The 20,256-nt window shown below is 33.4% G+C and overlaps 2 protein-coding genes across 2 annotated transcripts in view; one reads left to right on the top strand and one right to left on the bottom strand.

Moving 5' to 3' along the window:
• Positions 1-20,256, top strand: part of CEP85L (centrosomal protein 85 like) — a 130,508-nt gene that overhangs the window by 51,784 nt on the left and 58,468 nt on the right. The gene's annotated exons all lie outside the window — the stretch shown is intronic.
• Positions 192-10,564, bottom strand: PLN (phospholamban). Its single transcript, XM_061131875.1, has 2 exons — positions 10,447-10,564; positions 192-3,087 (listed from the first exon to the last, which is right to left on the bottom strand). The coding sequence occupies exon 2, from the start codon at positions 2,997-2,999 to the stop codon at positions 2,841-2,843; it is 159 nt and encodes a 52-aa protein (XP_060987858.1). The 5' UTR covers positions 3,000-3,087; positions 10,447-10,564; the 3' UTR covers positions 192-2,840.

Below are 20,256 nucleotides of genomic sequence, written 5' to 3' on the forward strand. Positions count from 1 at the left end.
TCGTTTTTTTTTTGCACCCTGTTTTTTCTTTTTTTTTTTTTTTTTTTACTGTTTAAGATAATTTTACATAACTGTATTGAAAGATGTGAATACTGAGACACTCTCAACAGATCGACTATGACATTATGACATTCACTAGGTAACTAAAATGCATATAATTTATTTTTGTTATATGTTTTAATGAATAAAATTATTAATGTGTTTGACTTTTTCCAAGCTGTCATCTTTTCTATCTAGTATTGGCATATAATCTTTAGACATTTTAAAGTGTGCTGTTACTTAGAAGAGCAAATTGTTTTGAAATTTTACTGTTTTTTCTCACTATGCTGGAAGACTCAAAAATAATCAGAGGATAAATAATTTCTAGCTAGTAGGAAATTCATTGTTTTATGTATGTCTGCCCTCTTGTGTCTCTACTAGGAAATCTTGATCTTATTTGGGGAAAGTTACTGAAAACAGCTTACAAAATCAAAACTGCTTATAGATAGATTGTTTTATGGTTGTATCAATCATGAGCAATTTCACTGAGTTCAATAAGGTTCATTTTAATGTAGGTGATTTGAATTAAATAAACATTTTGAACCAAATAATATAAAAGGCAACATTAAATGTTTAAAAAATAGTTCCATTTTGGTTCCCTGTAAAGCAAGGTTAGAATTTATTCTACAGTAGAAAGTATTTGAGCATTTGGTATATAAGTTTTTTAAATACATAATTCATTGTATCTTACTCTTTACAGATTACGATAAACAGAATAAATAAGTTCCATTTTAAGAATGAGTATTTATTTTACAATATAATCTGAGTTACAGTATTCTGTAATCCTTAAGTATAAGGTTTTAATTTCTATTAAAGGCAGAATGAAAAACAAAACAATTCTTTATTTCTGTTTGACTTTGGAAAAGCTCCATAACCTCACAGTTTATGATTTAAAGTTGATGTTTGTAGTGAACAACATAATGAAAAGGCTAGAACCTATTATTTCAAAATTTCCACTTGTTTTTAGGATCATTGCAGCTAATTAATTAGAGAACTTGGTTACTTTTTGCCTGGGTAATTATTGACACCAGTTAAGTGAATGCATTAATTACTTCTGGTTTATAAGTTCTTCTGGTTGATATTAGGGATATCCGACCCATAGATGGGCCTTCACTTAAGAAATCCCTCTCTCAGTATGAAACCTCTGTTCGCAGATTCTAACAGTAAACCGACATTATCCCCCTTTCTATCTCCAGTACCTCTCAGGGATTAAAAAAAAACAGTAATATTTCTTTCACTATTTTGTTAGTAGCATTTGTGTTACAAGCCATAGTTAAGAATTACTTTTCCAATTTTTTTTTTGCCATGTTTTGGCAAATTTTGTAGTAAATTACATATTCTTTGTCTGCTCCTTTAATAATTACTGTATCGGTAGTATGTCTTTAACTGTAGTTAAAATTGTTGAATTATGTAATATAGATGTAAACTGTTTCAGACTTAATGTTAAACTAAGTCAATGTACCAAATTTTGGTGAATATATTTTCCACACCAGGTTTTGTTTCTGTTTTATGAGTTGTTTGAAGATATTTTTAAATGACCAATTTTTACTTCTATTGTTCTATGAGTAGTTGGAAGATATTTTTAAATGAAGAGAGACTTGAAATGTATTCAGCAAGAAAATCATTGTAGATTAGTGTTGCTGGTTAGTGTAGTGAGTGGCTTACCACATAGGTGTTTACGACCTGGTTGATAGATTAAGGAAAATAACTATACCCTATCATGAACAGTAGTGGGATAAAAATTTGACTTCAAAATTTAAGAAATTGTTGATTTTGGAGAGAGAGTTAAAATTTTTATTTTCTAATGCTTGAAGTAATATTTTTTTCTTTTATTCTTTTGCTTGCCTACAATGAGTGTGAGATTAAAATAGAATACAACCTGTAAAATCATTCTAATCTTAAAATTTTATGATTCCAGTGGCGTTATGTGCTCTAACTCAGGTAATTAGCTATAGTGCTTTAAATGAAGATTAGGTACTATTCTATTAGTTTATTAGTAGTTATGGCTAATCATGCTGTCAGATGTTAAATTAACCAACAGTTCTTGTCTATTGATGATAAAGTCCTGGTGAGAACAGATTTATGGTTTACCTGCACATATTAAAATTTTGTAATTCTTTGAGAAAATTAGTTGTTTTATTTATCTAAGGGTATGGTCTTGCTTGGTTTTACTCGATTCTCATAAACTTAAAATATTAGGGTATTGTAGAAAAAGTATAATTTCTGTTTTAGAGTGTAGGGTCTGAGAGTTACTATGGAGACTTCTGTATGATGATAAACAAGATAACAGATAGGAGGGCTATTTCAAATGGTATTTCACTTGAATAATTATTTTGATATACTTGGTGAGGACCTGAAAAATACTCAATAAACCATCCAAGAGGCTTTTACAGTACAATATAAATTATATTTATCCCAAAGAGTGAATGAAGCTGATGCTTTATATATGAAGTGAACTTATTGGCAGTGCAGTTTCAAAACTAAACTCCTAGTTCATCCTTAAGAAAGATTTGGGATGGAAACTTAAGGTCTGTTTAGAAAATTAGCAGTTACATTATGCACACTTACATTATAGTCACTTTAAAGTTAATTTTTGAAAATAAAGCCCTTCTTATGTTTACAACATCCAGCAGATGAATACGTTTGCTAACAATTTGCTCTGTTCCAAATCTCGACCTTTTCACAAAGAAATTCTTCTACTTAGGAAGTGGTCTCATATGGTATTGTTTCCCCTTCTTCATGGGATGACAGATTTTCAGCTGATGGTGGTAAGTGGCAGCACTGGAGATTGCAGCAGAACTTCAGAGAAGCATCACGATGATGCAGATCAGCAAGAGACATATTAAGATGAGACAGAAATTGATAAATAGGTTCTGGAGATTTTGACGTGCTTGTTGAGGCATTTCAATGGTTGAAGCTCTTCTTATAGCAGAGCGAGTGAGGTACTGGACTTTATCCATGGTACCAGGAAGGCAGGGAGCCCGGAGTTTCAAATGCTCAAGAGAAAGATAAAAAGCTGCCGGCCAAGTGTGTCTTCTTTTAGGTAGCCTGGAATGTAAAGAGTAAATGGTTTAGGATCACAGGATCATATTCTCTGAACAGGTAAAACACTGTTTTGTGTTAATCCCTCTTCCTCAACCTGATTGGTATTTACGACATCAGATACCTCTATAGTCTGTGTGTGTTGCTCCGTCTGTGTCTTTTTTGGTGCTGGGACCATGATATCTTATATTTGGGGTATAGTAACTTCAATCTTGGCCTCCTCTCAAAATGACTGGAAGTATAGTTTGGTTAGGATGCAGCTTGTCTTGGGCTGTTCCCTTGGGCCAAAGTTCTTATGTGTTATTTCATTAAGACTATTTCTCTGTGAGCACAGTTGTTCTGTGCATCATTGTATAAATAGCTCCAGAGCAAACTTTATAAAAAGAAATGCATGCAATAAATTATTCTACAGATGTTGACTTCACTCCAAAATAAAATAGTTCAAAGAGAAGTGTTTTACCAGAACTATAGATTCAAATGTTTCTCATTTGACGATTTTATAGCTTTGTAGAATATACTATTTTAAGTAGCATTTTAACAGGATGATATTAAGTACTAAAGATTGTCAGACTCAGAAGGCATAGTAATAAAATTATCATTATCTCACTGTCTAACACACATAGTTGCCATTTGCAAAGGGCCTATACTTAAGAACAGTGTTTGCATTTGCTTTCTTTCAGAGCTCCCACAAGCTGTTCTGCCTAATTAATTATTTGCTGCCTGATCAATTATCTGTGCTGATTAATAAACAAAACAAAACTTAAAACAGTACATCATTGTAGACAATTAGGTATATTCAGTAGATTAAAAATTAGCTGTAAGTTAAGTGCCCAGAGGTAATAGTTATTAACATTTGGCAATATTTGTTGTCAATCAGGATACTTCTATGTAAATTTTGAAATAAGACAAATTAAAAATGAAATTTTAAAAATAGTCATAATTAACTGCCAGAGATAATAACTGTTAACATTTCTTGATGTACCTCTGCTGATCAGGATACTACTGCCTTAGCCCAGCTGCCTGATTTCATTTTCTCCCTAGTGGCTGTACATTTCATGAAGACCCATCTCAGCCTTCAGCTCTATTTTGCAAGAGAGACTAGTGCTGAAGACAGCAGAGGGAAGAACTGAAAGAATGAGAAAGGATCTTTAGGCCTGATCTTCAGATTAGGTTAGAACTCATTTACTGTTGCAGACACCACGTGATATACAGTGGTTGGTTGGATAGTTTCAGCACTTCAGCTTGGCTCTATTGGCTGAAGACACTGTGGTCTTCTTCATAGTACTAGCCTGAGTGAGGAGATCCAAATAAAGAAATAAAGGGTTTTTCTTTTGTTCTTTAAGAAAAAAGTTCTTTAAATTGTTTCAGCTTATATTTGCTTATTATCGGTTTCTACTGTTGGGCAATTGTAGAGGAGATTATTACTTTTTTATATAAACTTGACTAGTCTCTTTATGTAACAGAGTACAACCTAGAAGACTGTAAAGAATTAACATTGGTAGTTCCTATCTGAACTTAATTTTAATGAAGTTTTAGGACTTAAATGGCATACGAGGCCTGAATTTTAAAGTTATTGTGAGATAGAACATGGAAAAGGAAGAGCAAGCCAGTTCATCATGAAGTCTGTCCCCTCCGCTGACACTGATGAGCGGTACTTTAGTCACATGAAACGTGTCACCTTTCCATAAATACTTCATTCCCTTTTATGATTGTCTTTTGCACATGTTGTTCTGGCTCTGCCTGGAATGTCTCCCCTCCCCCTGCCTCTACCTTTGATTCTTTGCCAGGCAAACTTCAGTTAATCCTTCGGGTCCAGTTTAAATATCACTTCCTAACGAAACCTTCCATTACTCATTAAGGCAGAATTGGTTATCGCCTCCGTTGGGTTTTAGCAGGGCTCTGGTGCTACCTGTATCAAGATGCGGCTAGCAGGCTGATGTGCATGCCTCTGCCCCCTGCTAGACTTCCTGTTCACGAGTATAAAAACTCATGGGTTTACTTTGTATTCTATTGCTTAAATGCAAAATGAGTACCATTTGAATAAATCAGTGAAGCTGAACAGTGATTTATTTATTATGATTTACTTTAATATTTTTAGAAAATTATTAATGATCAAAGATAGTGCTTTGGTTAACAGATGAACCATTTAGGTCATAGAATTTGATAAACATAATCTCCAACATTCTTCTCAAGTCTCTTTACAGATGAGGAAAGTGAGGCTTAGAATATTTACTTTAGAAATTAAAACTTAAATAAACTATTGTTAGTGACTAACAGAATTAACCTGAACTGAGCTTTATACAAGTGGGTATTTGGTGTTTGTGAAATACAAAGAGGTTTGTCCTAAAGAGATGAGCTATCTGATGATGAATAATAATGGACAGACTTAAAAGGTGATCTCATAATACTTCAGCCAACTATTGTCGGAAAAGTTCCTGGAGATAAATTGAGTATAAAGGAGACAACCAAGAATACTGTCTTGTTTGTTGTCAAAATTAGAAATACGTTACAATTCTAAGTAGTAACTTTATAACCTTGTGCTAAAACCCAAACACATCCTGTTTACATGCTGAAATGTTAGGCTTTGTGTGCGCAGGATTTGGGGCCCAGTTCTATTTGACAGTGGTATGGTCTGAAATGTGTTGAGTCCTAATTCTGCTGAACTTCCAAAATCTATATGATCGTAATTAAGCCAGAATTTGTTCCTACCAGATGGGGCTTCCGGTTGTAAGTTGAGAATTGAAAAACTGTGTGTGGGCACAGCACAGTCCTATTTTTAAAGTTGTCTATGACCTTCACTCCATCATAATTCATGGCATGGTGGCCAGGTGTTTTTTTCTTTTTCCTCCTCTGTGCACACAATCATCCTGTGAGCTTAGAACTCCTGCAGTCTTTTTTGCTTGCATTTCTTAGAGCCACGCTGTGAATGCAACAGTATTGGTGGAAGAAAGAGAGAATAAACTACAACTCGAATCCTTCAGCAGATACCATGTGTCATGTTAGGCAACACTTTGGATGAAAGAGACCTGTCAGCTTATGCAGCAGTTCTCACTTTGTAGTGAGTTCTGTTTCTTAAGGTAACATCAGATGCATTCTTGTGCAAAAGGAACCTCAACAGACCTTTGAAAACTTTTTGGTGTCTGCATTAGGTTTTGCTTACCACTGATACTTTGATGTAAATGCTGAACAGTGATTTCCACCTGTAATTTAAGCACTTCAGTGCTTTGCAGAATTTACTGAATTTCAGTTTTTTTCACTACTCCCTCTGCTGAAACCATGAATCCTTTAGATTCTTTGTGGTATTCAGAATTTTGCTTCCCTTTAATTTTTGTCTGCTTGTTTATGCTTTTAGTAAAATAAACATGGGGATATTTTGTGAGTAACTTCAAGTAATGCACATCTAAGACTATAGTCTGATAATTTCTTGAAAAATTTTTCCCATTAAATTGATTCAGAAGATTAGAATTCTCTATAGGTTTGAGTTACAGGATTTGTCTGTATTAGGATTATTGGAGGGTTTTATTTTTCCCCTGCTCTGCAGTCATTTTTGCACATAATCCAGAAGCGATTGTGTATGCATCTTTGTTGCTGTTGTTGTTGAATTAAATCAGAACAGTTCATCTTTAGATTTGTCATCAATCTGTTGGCATCCACAAGTTCACTTTGGTTGGATCTCTTTCCTTTTGAGATTGCCTAGTGCTAATAAACTTGGAAGTTGTATTAGAAGTTATTTTGTGACAGCAACTTTCCAGAACTTTGTTGGTCCACACTGGCTATTTGAAAGAATCTTCAAACTGCTTCTGCCTGGTTATGAAAAGAATTGTGTAAACATAAAAATCAACATATCCTCAACCCCTAGATTGATCTCATAATGAAATGTCTCCCTTGGTTCAAAGCCCTGCCTTTAGGGAACTTCATTAAACAGCAGCATAGAGATTTTTCTCTTTGAAATTGGCAGATTGCTGTTGCCAATCTGTAGGCTTGTCTTTAGTATCTGTTCGTTATGTTAAAATTAATTTATTTGCAATTAAAATACTCTTTAACCTTCAGATACTTCTTTGAGGGGAAAAGCATGTGGGGAGGAAGTTTTAAGGAAAATGAATGCCAGTTAAATGTACCCCCACTAATGAGTAAGTTGGTCCCCTCTCTCCACCCTTTTTTGGAAAAACCTGTAGGTGAAATGCATTATACAAAGCACTAGAGGTCCTCAGTTGACTACAAGTATACTGGGATGGAGCTATACGCCCAGGCCTCATTTTGTTGTGTTTATTTGGTGCTGCATGCTTCAGAATTATGTAGGGTAAGAACACTGATGGACTATTTCTGAAAATGTTCAAAAAGATACATATCTCATTTAGGTGCATCACTTACTTGATTTAGAAGCATCACTTGATTTCTAACCTCGAGATTTTCTTCTTTGCTGGTATGATCAGTACTGTGTTAATTCACACTTATGGATGAAAGTAATTTTTCATAGCATAAATAAAGCAAGATTCCTCTGTTCAAGCACTGCAGAACAAATAGGCTTGAATATTTTAAATGGTATGATGTGAGGAAGTCAGAAATGAAACCGAGGAAAGCTAAGAATTGAATATGGAGCTGGAATAAAATATGCAAGTGTGGTTTCTGTTTATGCAAATATTCTATCTCTAATTAATTAGTGAGGTTAAGAAACAATATAAATGTGTAACCAAACACAGTTTTTGGGAAAGTTTTGAGGAGAAATTAACCTGCATTTTAGATATCAAAGCTAAATAGATTAAAGACATGAGTATTTTAGCAATGAAACAAAAAGAAACTGATTGTGCATGTTACTGTTCTTTAAGGTCTATGCAGTTATTTTGAATTTTGTCTTCCAAGATGTTTTGCCTAATCTTGGAAGAAAGATAAGTATATATAGGTATTATATTCCTGGCCTTTAAAATGTTCAGGAGAATATTATAAAGGCGATTAAGTACATCATGCCTCAGGCATAAATTTAACTTTAAATGAAATGGAGTGGTTTTAAATTAAAATAGAAGTTGTATCCCCTAACTTTGCCTTTTGGAGTGCCATATAGTATTTGAGGACTTTCAGTTCATTTTGTTTTGCCAGTGTCGTGATTTATTTTTAAGCCGTTGATCAGTGGATGAGATGTGTGCGTGGTGTAGAGTCTTAAAATCTTGGCTCTTGCCAAGGCGCCACCATTTCCTAGCTTTCTGACCTTGGGTAGTTCACCTTTTTGCATCTGTTTCCTAAACTGTAAAATCGAGATGGAGTGTCAAACATTTGGGAATTAAGAGGATCAAATGAAATATTTGTGGATGGTACATTTAGAAAATTGTTAAAGAAGAAGGAAGTTTTAATTAAATGTTTCTAGGATTGGTAAGAAATATACAGGCTAATTTAGATACTCTAATTTTTACTTAAAATGTTAATATGTTACATAATAAATATTTTACCTAGTATATTAAAATTCTTTGGGGGAACTGTTTTGTTCATTCAAATATTCTTCTATCTGCAATTAATTAGTGAGATTAAGAAATAATATGTAACCAAAGGCAGTTTTTCTGGAACATTATTTTCCTTTATGTCCACTGGAATACTGTTAAAATAATTTTGATGTTTGAGTTTTAGGAGATGATAGTGACACAACTCTGCTTAGTTGAGTAAAGTACTCTAGCTCTTACATGTGTTTTTAAAACTCACTCAGTTTTTCACAATTTAAACATATTTCACATTTCTTCTACTTTATTTCATCAGACTTTTTCTTAGCACTTAGTTTTAAACTGCTAGCACTTAGTTTTAAACTGCATGAAACAAAGACAGTATTTAAATTTCACCTTATGAAAGAGATGAACTAGTTAGGACATAATGGTTTGACACCATGTTTGAAATTTGGATAACAGTCACTAAACTATGTAATTTCTGTTAATCTGGACACATGAAGGATAACTTTAATAGAATTTCTGCTGTTTCTAGAAAGTAACAACTTTGTGGAGCAATTATGTAATGTGAAATTCTGGTATTATAAAAGAACTCATGAACACCTCATTTGAAGTGTGAGAATGTAATTTGATGGATATTTGAGTAAAAATGTACAAATCTGCTCAAATAAAACACCTACACTGAGTGACTCTTGTGTAATATCAAAGGAAAAATGTTTTATGAATATAAGGATACTTAGAGGCACTTGACAAAAATTAGAAAGGCATGCTTTTAGATGCCTTAAGGAAAGCTGCTTGTGGAATTATACAAAGTTCTTATCTCTTAAAAGCAGTAGAGTTAACATTTGTCTTAAGAATTTAGAATTCTAGAATTAAATTTTATTTTGGCATATATAAAAACTAATGAAATAAAATCAATGTAGTATCCTTTATGCCCTGACTAGAAGTTAAGAATGAAAACACATTTTGTATATTAAATTAAGGATCGAGAGTGGAAAAGAATATAAGCAGAAGTTATAAAATTTATGATGGCATCTCCATTCCTGTGCATTTTCTTTTTCATACTCCTCCCCACCTTCTAAATGCCAGAGAGGAAACGCTGGAGGACAGTAACTTAATAAAAATATATTCATTAATAAGCAGAATAAACATTCATTTTATCAGATTCACTCAAATGAGATTCTTAGGAATGTTTGTACTACCAAAATAACAAGCATATGGCAGTTATTTTTAAAATAAAGAAATTAGTGTTCTGTAACTTTAGAATTTTACATATTTTTGACCGGTGTTTTGAAATGTCCAAAGTTTTAGTTTATGATTTAATATTGAATTTAATATAAATAAATCAATTTATTGAAAACTTTTTTTTTAATAGAAGTAGACTAGACTTTGTAAAAGTAGTTTGTGATATATTTCTTAAACTATACTTTGTTAATATTCACTATAGAGAATCAGAATAATATTGGATTAGTCATGCCAGTAATATGTATTTTGTACCATCACACAACTGTTCATAGTATTCTGGATGTAAGTAGACAGTCCAGTCCCACCCTACTTCTCAGCAGAGTAACACATAGCAAAATGAAACCATTATTTTTGCATAGAGAAATCAAATCACCACTAGTACCAAACATGGTAACATAATTGAAAGATTTTAATTGGCAGAAATTTACTTTTGAACAGCAAAATAAAAGTGAAAGTTAAAATGACAAACCAGTAACCACCATCAAAGATGAATGCTACCTTTATAATTTCTAAGTTGTCTTATTCTTACTATCACTGATTAGATAAACATTTATTTAGAAATTAAGCTTTATGTCAGTCAGACATTTTATTATTTAAATTTGAACTGAAATTTATAAAATATGATTAACTTTTTTAAAAGTTCAGTAAGTTTGAGTTATAGAAAGTGCCATAATCAGCTTAATCTGTTTCTTACCTCGGCTGTTGTGATGATCACAATGTAGAATACTGTGAGTTACATGAAGTGTTATCCGACGTTTAGCTGGAAAGTTTTCTGACTGTTACCAGAGTTATGGGAACAATTGAAGTAGGTGGAGGAGAAAAAGTGTTCTAGGGAGGTCTTATGATGTCACACAGGAATTCTGGAGTTATGATTGGTTAGCCATAGTCTTATCACAGCCAAACATTTTAGAATGTCATTTATCTTAACCTTAGGTATAGAAAGGTCATTAACACTTTGTGCCTCATTTTTTTGTTTTTAACTTTAAAAAGCATATGGGAGATAAGTGAAAAAGTCAGTTCGAAGTGGTAGAAAGTGGTAGAAAGCTCGTTTTTAAAGGTTCATGCATCTTCAGGCTCAGAAGTAATTATAATCTGAGGGTGATAATGTTAAAGAACTAAAATTGTTAAAGTAATAGGAATTTTAATAGAGTGAGAATAGTAATACTGACTTAAGCCAAACGGCTTTCATTGAGTTGTTGCTATACTGAAGCTTCATAATGTTAGCTTGTAACATATTTTGTAACATATTTTTTCCTGACTTATTTTCTTCTTTTCTCATACCTATTTGTATATGGGGGAGAGAGTATGTGTGAGAAAACCAGAATGAGAAATCTTTGGTTTTAAAAAATTAGCTTTATCTTGTAGTTAAAGTAATAACTAAGAAATGTATTTAGTTCACTTTTGTTTTCTCAATTAGTGCTCTAAAAATAACAGTGTATTTATGAACATTAATTCTCATTATTTAAACTGATAGATATCACCCCAAGAAAAGTTGTTGTTTTCAAATTTAAGTATTTAGGTTTTTTAACCAGCTGCAGTAAATTTCCATAAAATCTTACTAAAATTCCAGTAAGCTGACAGTAGCAGGAGTAACTTTCTAGCCAAAAAGATGTAATCCCACATAACTGATCAGTGGCATCCTAGTTAATGATACTTTATTGATGGTAGATGTGCATGTGTTTGGAAATTTAGTATTTCTAAAAGGGTGTGCCTCATTTAATGCAGTAGTTGTTTTCCTGAAATTTACTATGTAAATGAAATTTTAGTAAATGAAATGATCTTTTGAACTTCTGAGAACAGAAAAGAATTCCTTTGACAAACCAGGCATTGTTTTCCTGTTTGTTTTTTTTCCCCAATTTTTTTTGTTTATATATTAGATTAACTTAAAATCACCACTCCTCCAAATTCTGATTCTTAAATCTCGACTGTAATTCTGGAGAAGCTACTTGTTATTTTTAATTTTTAAAATGCTTACAGCAAAGTGAACTCAGCCTGCTTCACTTTCTTATGGGTAACTAAAATCTTTTGCAGCAGCTGCTTATGTGTCCTTAAATGGAGATGATTTTGGCTTCCTCCAAAGAAAGATAAATCCTTTGCTAAAACAAATCTCTTGTTATTTAAAGAATCGGCTAAAACTATCAGAGAAATAATGTTCAGCAAAGGCCCTCTGTGAACATTGCTAAAGGAAAATTTTACAGCTTAAAAGGAAAACCCGAAATTAAGTAAATTGCATGAATGTTTGACATTTTGCTCAGTGCTATTCAAGCATTTTTTCTTTCAATCCTTACATAATAAGGATCTCTGATTATTATCAATTGCTAGTGATTACCAACTTACAAAACCTAGGGACTTGAAATACAACCCTAACGTGATTTATAGTAATTTGTCAAATATGACATAGCTGCTAAATGACAGACTGATGGTTCAGATTTGGACCTCTTTAGTTATAATTCTCTGGTAGGTTGGCATGTTGTGGGGGGCTGTAGTATAACATGGATATGCGTTTCAGAGAGTAGTATTTATCAACTAAGAAATTTTAAGATGGAAATAGATGAATTATTAAAAACAAACTATTGTTAGCAAGTCTGCTTTAAGTTTGCCTACACATTCATTTGAAAATCAACCTTAGAGGATAGATCATTGTAGTTTGAGCACCTCTAGTTCTAAGATAATAGTATTAATAATACTTAACTTGTATAAAGTAAGAAACTACCACAAACTGAATAAAATATGGCCTAGATATTTCACATGTTGGCAGATTTGCTCAAAAAGCCTATATAGGTTGACACACACACGTGCGTGCACACACACGTACACCCAGAAGGATATTAACAAAGTGTGTGTGTTTAGAGTTGGAAAGAGGAGATAAAAATTTACTTTTCAGATTTGTGCAAGAGTGGGGAGCTTCTGTGTCTACCGTTTTCCTTTGGTTTAGCTACCGTTGCTGCTGCTGATCATCATTGTTAGTCTAAACGGAGCTCTAGGAAGTGTTACATCTTCCTTTTAGGCTGATTGCCTGAACAGAAAGTTGTATACTAGGAGCTTTGGTGAATTACAGAATAATCAGTAGATATTTCCTCAAAAATTCCACTATGATGATCTAGAAAGTGTTTTTAGAGGTGCCTTGTCAGAATCTTCATTTGGGGTCAGATTATAGTCTGAATCCGTTTTTGGTATATATGACCTTATACAAACTTCTTTAAGCTGCCGTATCTGTGGGGTGGGTTTGTTACGAGGATTTTCCTAAGATGAAATATGTATATAATGACTGTTAGAGATCTTGCAACACAGTGTTCTTTTAGTGTTAGTACTTATTTTCCTTTTGAAGATGATTCTTACAGCCCATGGATAGAGTTCAGTGCCCTTTGAACTTGGATAGGAAAAGTGTTAAAGATCTTTATTTTTACTAAACTCTGAATGAGAGTTAGCCTTTCCTCAGTTGTATGATTCCTGTCACCGTAGCAGTCTTAGATAATTTCATATAGAACAGTTGCAGCAGCTTGAAATACTATTCATATTCAAACCACTTGAAATCATGCAATTAAGCTGCCTGTAAATATTGTTATTTAATGCATTAATAAAGAAGAACAGAAAAGAAAAATAAAAGGAAATAAAGCAGAAATATTACAACATAAATTTGTGGTTTTTTTTAATATTTGTTTTGGTATAATTTCTAATATATGTTTCTCATTCTTTTAAGTTTTATTTTAAAACAGTTCTGAATTTACAGAATTAGTGCAAATATACGGACAGAGGAGCATGGTGGGCTGCAGTCTGTGGGTCGCAAAGAGTCGGGCACGACTGAGCGACTAACACTTACTTACTTACTTACTTACTTACTATAATAAAGAGAGCTCCTGTATACCCCACACCTGGTTTTCCCTGTTGACATAGCCTACACAAGTATGGTACATTTATCACAACAGTTGTACCAATGTTGGTACTTTGTTGTAAGCAAAACCCATTTTTTTGTTTTCCCTGGTGTTCCTTTTCTTTTCCAGGATTTTTTCCAGGACACCGGGTTACATTTAATAGTCATGTCTCCTTTGGCCCCCTTGGTTGTGACCGTTTCTTACAGAACGTCCACAGTTGGGACTTGCCTAATGTTTTTCTCATGGTGAGGCTGGTTGATGTGTTTTTGAGAGGAAGATCAGAGAGGTAGAGTACCATTTTCACCACATACCGAGTGTACATACCTATCAGCATGACTTACCAGTGTTGTTAACCTGGACCACCTGGCTGAAGTGAAGTATTCGTCAAGTTTCTCCATGGTAAAGTTACTCTTTCCCCTCTCCTTCCTTCTTTTACTTTCCAGAAGAAAGTTACTGTACATAGCCCACAGTTATGCTTCCCTACCTTAGGAGTGGAGTGTCTATAAAAATTACTTGGCATCCTGTGTATTTTATGATATTAAAAACATAAAAACAGATCAGTCAGCTTCAGCCACCTGCCAGAAAAAGTCCATGGCACAGAAAATTACGAAGTCCTGTGTTGGAGTCGGTTTCTGTCTTTGTACGGGGCAGCCCTTTTTGGAAAGAAGACTGACAGGCGAAAGCCGAGATCTCCTAGTTTGCTTTTTTAGGTCCTGCTTCTCCAGCTTGTCTCTTATCACATTCCTTTGTATCCTGTGCCCTGGCCCTGCACAGCTGCCTGCGGCTATTTGAACAAGCTATTGTTCTATTTTAAGCCTCCTCACTTTTTGTAGGAATGCCCTCCTTACTAACCTGTGTCCCCATTAAAGTGCTGTTTCAATTTACGTCTTCTGTGCAGCCCTCTCTTTCTTACGATAAACACTTTTGCATGTACCCCTATTGTTATCTATCTCATTTTATTGTGTTTAGAAATGTATCTGCCTAAACTTAATTGCAAGTTCCGCTGATCCAATAACTCATGTTTATATCCTCTTTATTCCTTACAGTATTATTACCTAGTATAGCACCTTGCTCAGAGCAGTTCTTAGATACTGATTGAATGGATGATTGGATGAGTGAATTAATAATGGAGGAACCAGGAAAGATTGCATGGTGGTACTGAATGTTTCTGCAGAAGTCTTATAGGCACTTAAAAAAAAACTTACAAATTTTAAAACTCATTGTGGGGGAAGAAAATAATTGGGAGAGATTGGCGATAAGAGTACAGTAATTGAGAAAGTAACTTTCTTGTCTTTTAAAAATGATGTAAATATATTTGTGCAGTAAGAGTGAGGGAGCATTGAAGCATAAGCCTATACTTCCTAAATTGAATCTCTATATAAATTTTTAAAAAACTTTATTTTCTGTGCTCATTTGATTCATAATAATTCATGGTGTTTTATATACTCTTAACGTTGCAAAGCCTGCTTTTATTTATGTAATTACTAGTTTTATTAGTTTTAATTTCATTTTAATAGTTAAAAAATAAGTACCTCTAAATTTACCACCTAAACAAAAGCCAAATTAAAAAAAAATTTTTTTTTTTTTAATGTGGACCATTTAAAAAATCTTTATTGAATTTGTTACAGTATTGCTTCTGTTTTTATGTTTTGCTTTTTTGGCCACGAGGCATGTGGGATCTTAGTTCCCCAACCAGGGATCAAACCAACAGCCCTTGGTTTGGAAGACAAAGTCTTAAGCACTGTACCACCAAGAGAGTTCCCCAAAATTGGGCTATTGACGTATACCTAAATAGCTATATGATCTTGCCCATATTCCCCCTGTTTTCTCCTCCCAGGTAAATGATTAGTCTGATTTCTAGATTAATTTCTTTACATTTGTTTTTATAGTTTTGTGGCATTTTTAATTAGGTATTCTCTAAAAGTTTTTTTTTTTTTTTTTTTTTGAGATTTTACTTTTTGGAAAGGAAATTATGATATATAAAGTGAGTCCCAGGTAGCTCAGTGGTGAAGAGTCAGTCTTCAATGCAGGAGCTGTAGGAGACGCGGGTTCGATGCCTGGGTTGGGAAGATCCCCTGGAATAGGAAATGGTAACCCACTCCAGTATTCTTGCCTGGAAAATTCCATGGATGGAGGAGCCTGGCAGGCTACAGTCCTTGGAGTCGCAAAGAGTCAGACATCAATGAGCACACACACACATGATGTATAGAATCTTTTACACTGAGTGTTTAAACTCCAAGTGTAGTGGTGTGTGGAAGCAAAAGACCTTTCAAGGTAGACCTATTTTTTTTTTTTTTTCCTTCTGGAAACTTTTTTGACAAGAAGAAAATTTAAGTTGTGACAGAATTAAAGCATTTTAATACTTAAATATGTAATACAGTAAAATGCAAGTTTTGAATAAATTTTTGTGATACTTGAAAGAAAAGGAACTTTTCTGGGTTAGACCCCCAGGATTTTACTGAAGTCTTAAGGATTTTGTTCTATTGAAAGTTTTAGATATTACTGCATTAAAATTTAAAGCTACCTAAAGAAGAATTAGTTGAAAAAACATCTAAGAGAAAAAATGATAAGAATAGTAGTCTGTGACTTAAGGGATGGGGAAGTGCCTAAAGTCATAGAGAAGAGAGAATAGGAGTTATTCATCAAGTTGGGGGTAAGAAAAGATCAATAGTAAAGTAACTTATAAAACTTAAGGGAAGGTAGATTTTGCTTTAGAAATTGACCTGTCAGATGCTTGAAAGCTAAACCATTTTATTTTTTTTTTAAATAAATGCTGAATTCTGGACAGACTCTTGCCTTATTAAATATTAATAGCCCAATTAGCAATGGGGAAGAGTTTGACATCAAGAGAAGCCAGTTAGTTTAAAGGAAGTGCTTGTCATGTAGGTTTGCACAATTTGGGAGAAATTTATGAAGCACACCCTAAGTGATGGAAAGAAATGCTATAGCATGCTCTGTGTTTTTTTTAAGGAATTTGTCTATCAATAAACATGTAATGTGCAGATAAATATTTAACATTTGGAAGTTAACCACTAGTGCAAGATAACACTAGGAGGACAAGAAAATTCAGGATTGAGAGTCAAATTAGCACCAATATGATTTCTAATAGAGCTATATATTTTATACAAAAGAAGTTGACAGAACTGAAGCCAAAGTAAGAAATGGAAAATCTCATTCACACACATATACATAACAGCCAATTTAACAACAGAAGGCGACCCTCAGGTCTCCAGATACTTGCTTCAGTACTCTGTAGACCATGAGGTTATTCCTTTGTTAGGAAGATTCCAATCCAATTCAAAGATTTGTAGACCCCGGGGTCCCCCACCTCGGTTACATTCATTACACCCCAGTGCTTGAGCTCCTTGCATTCCCAGTCTCTTTGTTGGCATCATTATTTGTCATCCAAAATGGAAATTTGGGACCGATCCTTGTTTCTGTCTTCTCACAGACTCTGGTCTGCTAGGAAATCAAATGCAGATTGCGGATTCAAAATCTGTGTTCCCATGGCCTCATCAGCTCTCCTCTGAGCTTTTAAAAAACCTACTGTCTTGACCCTCTCCTGTTCTTTACCCTGATATCCAAGTTGCCTTCTCACGGGGAAATTTGGTTCTCACATGCTGAGAACTTTTCTTTATTATCAGCATGTCCCTCAAAATTAAAAACCCAAATTTTACAGGCATTCCATGCAGAGGTTTTTCCTAATTTGGTGTTGTCATCTACTCCTAACTGTATTCGACAGCTCTGCCATTTGTGAGTTTTATGTCTTCTGTCTGGAATCTATTCCTTCCTTTCTTGCCTTTATTATTCACAAATGTGTAGGGAGAAGCCTGTTGGTTTGTTCTTAATTTTTAATTGCGTAAGTATTAAGTATCCCTTACAATTTAGGAAACTCAGAAAAAGAAGTTGGAGGGGTACTTTATATGTTTATTAGGTATTTATTTTTTCTTTGCATACATTTCATGAATGGGGGCTGATTTATTTTTTCTTTACTCCTCATACTACTTATCCCATAGAAGTTAAGGTTAATGGACATTTTAAATATTTTTTGCTGTTACAAATAAGCTTGTAAACGGCTAAATCAAAGGAAGTTATGGAATACAAATGCAAGTGACACTTGAGTTTTTAGCATAGATGCATTCTTGAAAAGGTTATGTAAAATGGATTTTGATATGTAGAATTTGTGTTTATCTTATAAAGTAAGATGTCCCAGCAGAAAAGATTAATAAGCCCAACTTTCTAATGTGCAGATGTTAAGTTTTTATCAGCAATTTAATGCATTGAGAATTGTACATGTTTTGCACTGTTTTGATATATCACAGTAAGTCTGTACTTCCTCCTTAACCCATCTCCAGATTAAAAGCTTATATAGCACAGTAAAAGGATGTGATCATGTCATCATCTGCTGTTTTCATTTGCCCTTGAGTTGGTCAGAGGAAGTGAGTAGGTTCCAGGACCAGCCATTAGCATTAAGATCAAGAGCATACTTTAGGCAAACTTGGTTGTTCAGACTTCCCTGTTAAAGTATTTGTTTTTATAGGTTTATTGCTTAGTTGGGGCCATAGATATCTGAAGAGTTGATTGTTGACTCCAGCATTACTATGTCAGTTTTTAAAATCTAACTTGAAAACATAAAATATCTAAAAATTCAGTGTTTGGATTATTATGAATATGTGTGCTGAATGGGAATCAAAAAGTGCTCTTGAGACTTTACACGTACAGAAGTACAACATAGTCACTGAAGACTTTTTTTCCCAAATGTATGTCTAAAATGCAAACTAAAATTAGTTATGTAGATTACTCAAAGATTTCCTGGGTCTGAGAGAAATGAGGCTGAACCTTAAGGTTTGGAAAGCATCATTTTTATTCAAGTGTAAGTTTGTTGATTAATCTTTGAACTATGATCTTTAGAGTGTATACATATCTTTTTTATTATATATGTCATTGCTATAAAATGTATACATTATATAGAGGTTTTAAGTAATGATAATTTCAGGGGTGGTAACCTTTTGAAGTTTGTAAATTTTTAGATTGCTTAATATTTGGCAAATATTACCAGATTCTGTGTTGTGTACCAAGAGTTTTAAAAGAATAAGGCCAGGCTTATCATGATGCAGACTAAACTGGGATAGGAACCAGTGTCATAAGTACTGTCATAATGCTCTAATTGCATTACCTGTCTGTGCTGTTCAAATAATTTTGGATTTTTTTGAAAACTCAGAAACATACTTGAGGGATCATCATTAGTCATTCTCTTTTTGTTGATTGTGTGCTATGGTCTAAGGAATGAACTAGACTCTGGGCATTACCACAAAAAATTTAAAAAATCTCTTAACATTGCTGGTGCTGATACTTTTTAGAAAAATACGTGAAGGGATGTTTAAATTGAGCAGCAGTCAACTGGCCTCTCTAAACTCTCAACAGTTTTACTCTGAGATTACCCATTGTTGACTCTTGAAATATATATTTTTTTAAAAAAACTGTTTTTAACATATGAAAGAAGAAAGTACTTAATGGCCCTTAACTGCACTGTCAGAAAAGAAAAAAGTAGTATATGTATGCCAGCCAAAGTCAGTTAATCCCAATTGATATAAAGTAGAAGCCAACTCCCTGTCTCCTCACAAGATAACCATCATTCATAATTCCTTTTGTATCCTTTTAGAAAAATCCTACATAACATTTTTAAATAATGTAGGCAGTACTTTGGTCCCAAAACACATTTATTATTTGATACTTTTCTTTTACCTCTCAGTGGTACAATATGATAAAAAAAAATGGATAAGACACATTTTGGTAATCTGGTTTTAAAAATAAGTGGAATATGTCAGTGCTCATACTACTGCACTGTTTTAGTAGAATCTGGTTCTATAATCTGGTAAATTTGTTATCCTTAGGTAATTATGCAAAAGGTTTGGAAAATACTGCATTCTCTTTTTTTATAGGTGAAATCCATTATTAAATGTGAATACTTAAACACTTCTGCCCTGAATCTTCTGATTAATTTGCTTTAGGGAAAATGATTTGCTCCTCAATCTTGGATATATCATTTATCCCCTTCACTTTTGTGTTACAACTGTAATGAGATCATGTTTCATGCATAGATCATTCCTTTGTTGGCATTTTTAAAAAACATGCTGATGCTAACAAAGATTATGCATCAACCAGACTGATTTTTCAGAGGAAAAATGTCTTTTCCTCCAAAAGAAGAGTTAAACTAATAGTAACTTAGCTGTGTAGCATGGTGGAAATCAGTAATACTTTTACAGTTCTGTTTTCATGTACATGTACTTTTAAGATATAAAATGTAGCTATGTATTCCTCTCATCAGTTTCTTTTTATCATTTTTTAGAGTCTTTTACCCTTGAAGTAACTTGATATATTTGTATTGTTATTTCAGTAAAGCGTATCAGGATGGCAAAAATAGCATTATAGAATTAATTAATAACATAGACAAAGAAATAGTGAGATCATTAAAAACTCAGTTCCTTCTGTAATTTAAATTTCAAGAGTTATGATGCAGACTTTTGTTTATAAATTAGTCACTCTGATAGAGTTTATGGATAGAATTTTTTATATGATTTGTTTTTATTTTGTTTAGAGAAATATGTAGTAATACATTCCATAAATAATTA

This window comes from Dama dama, chromosome 28, assembly GCF_033118175.1.
Source record: "Dama dama isolate Ldn47 chromosome 28, ASM3311817v1, whole genome shotgun sequence".
NCBI classification, from domain to species: domain Eukaryota; kingdom Metazoa; phylum Chordata; class Mammalia; order Artiodactyla; family Cervidae; genus Dama; species Dama dama.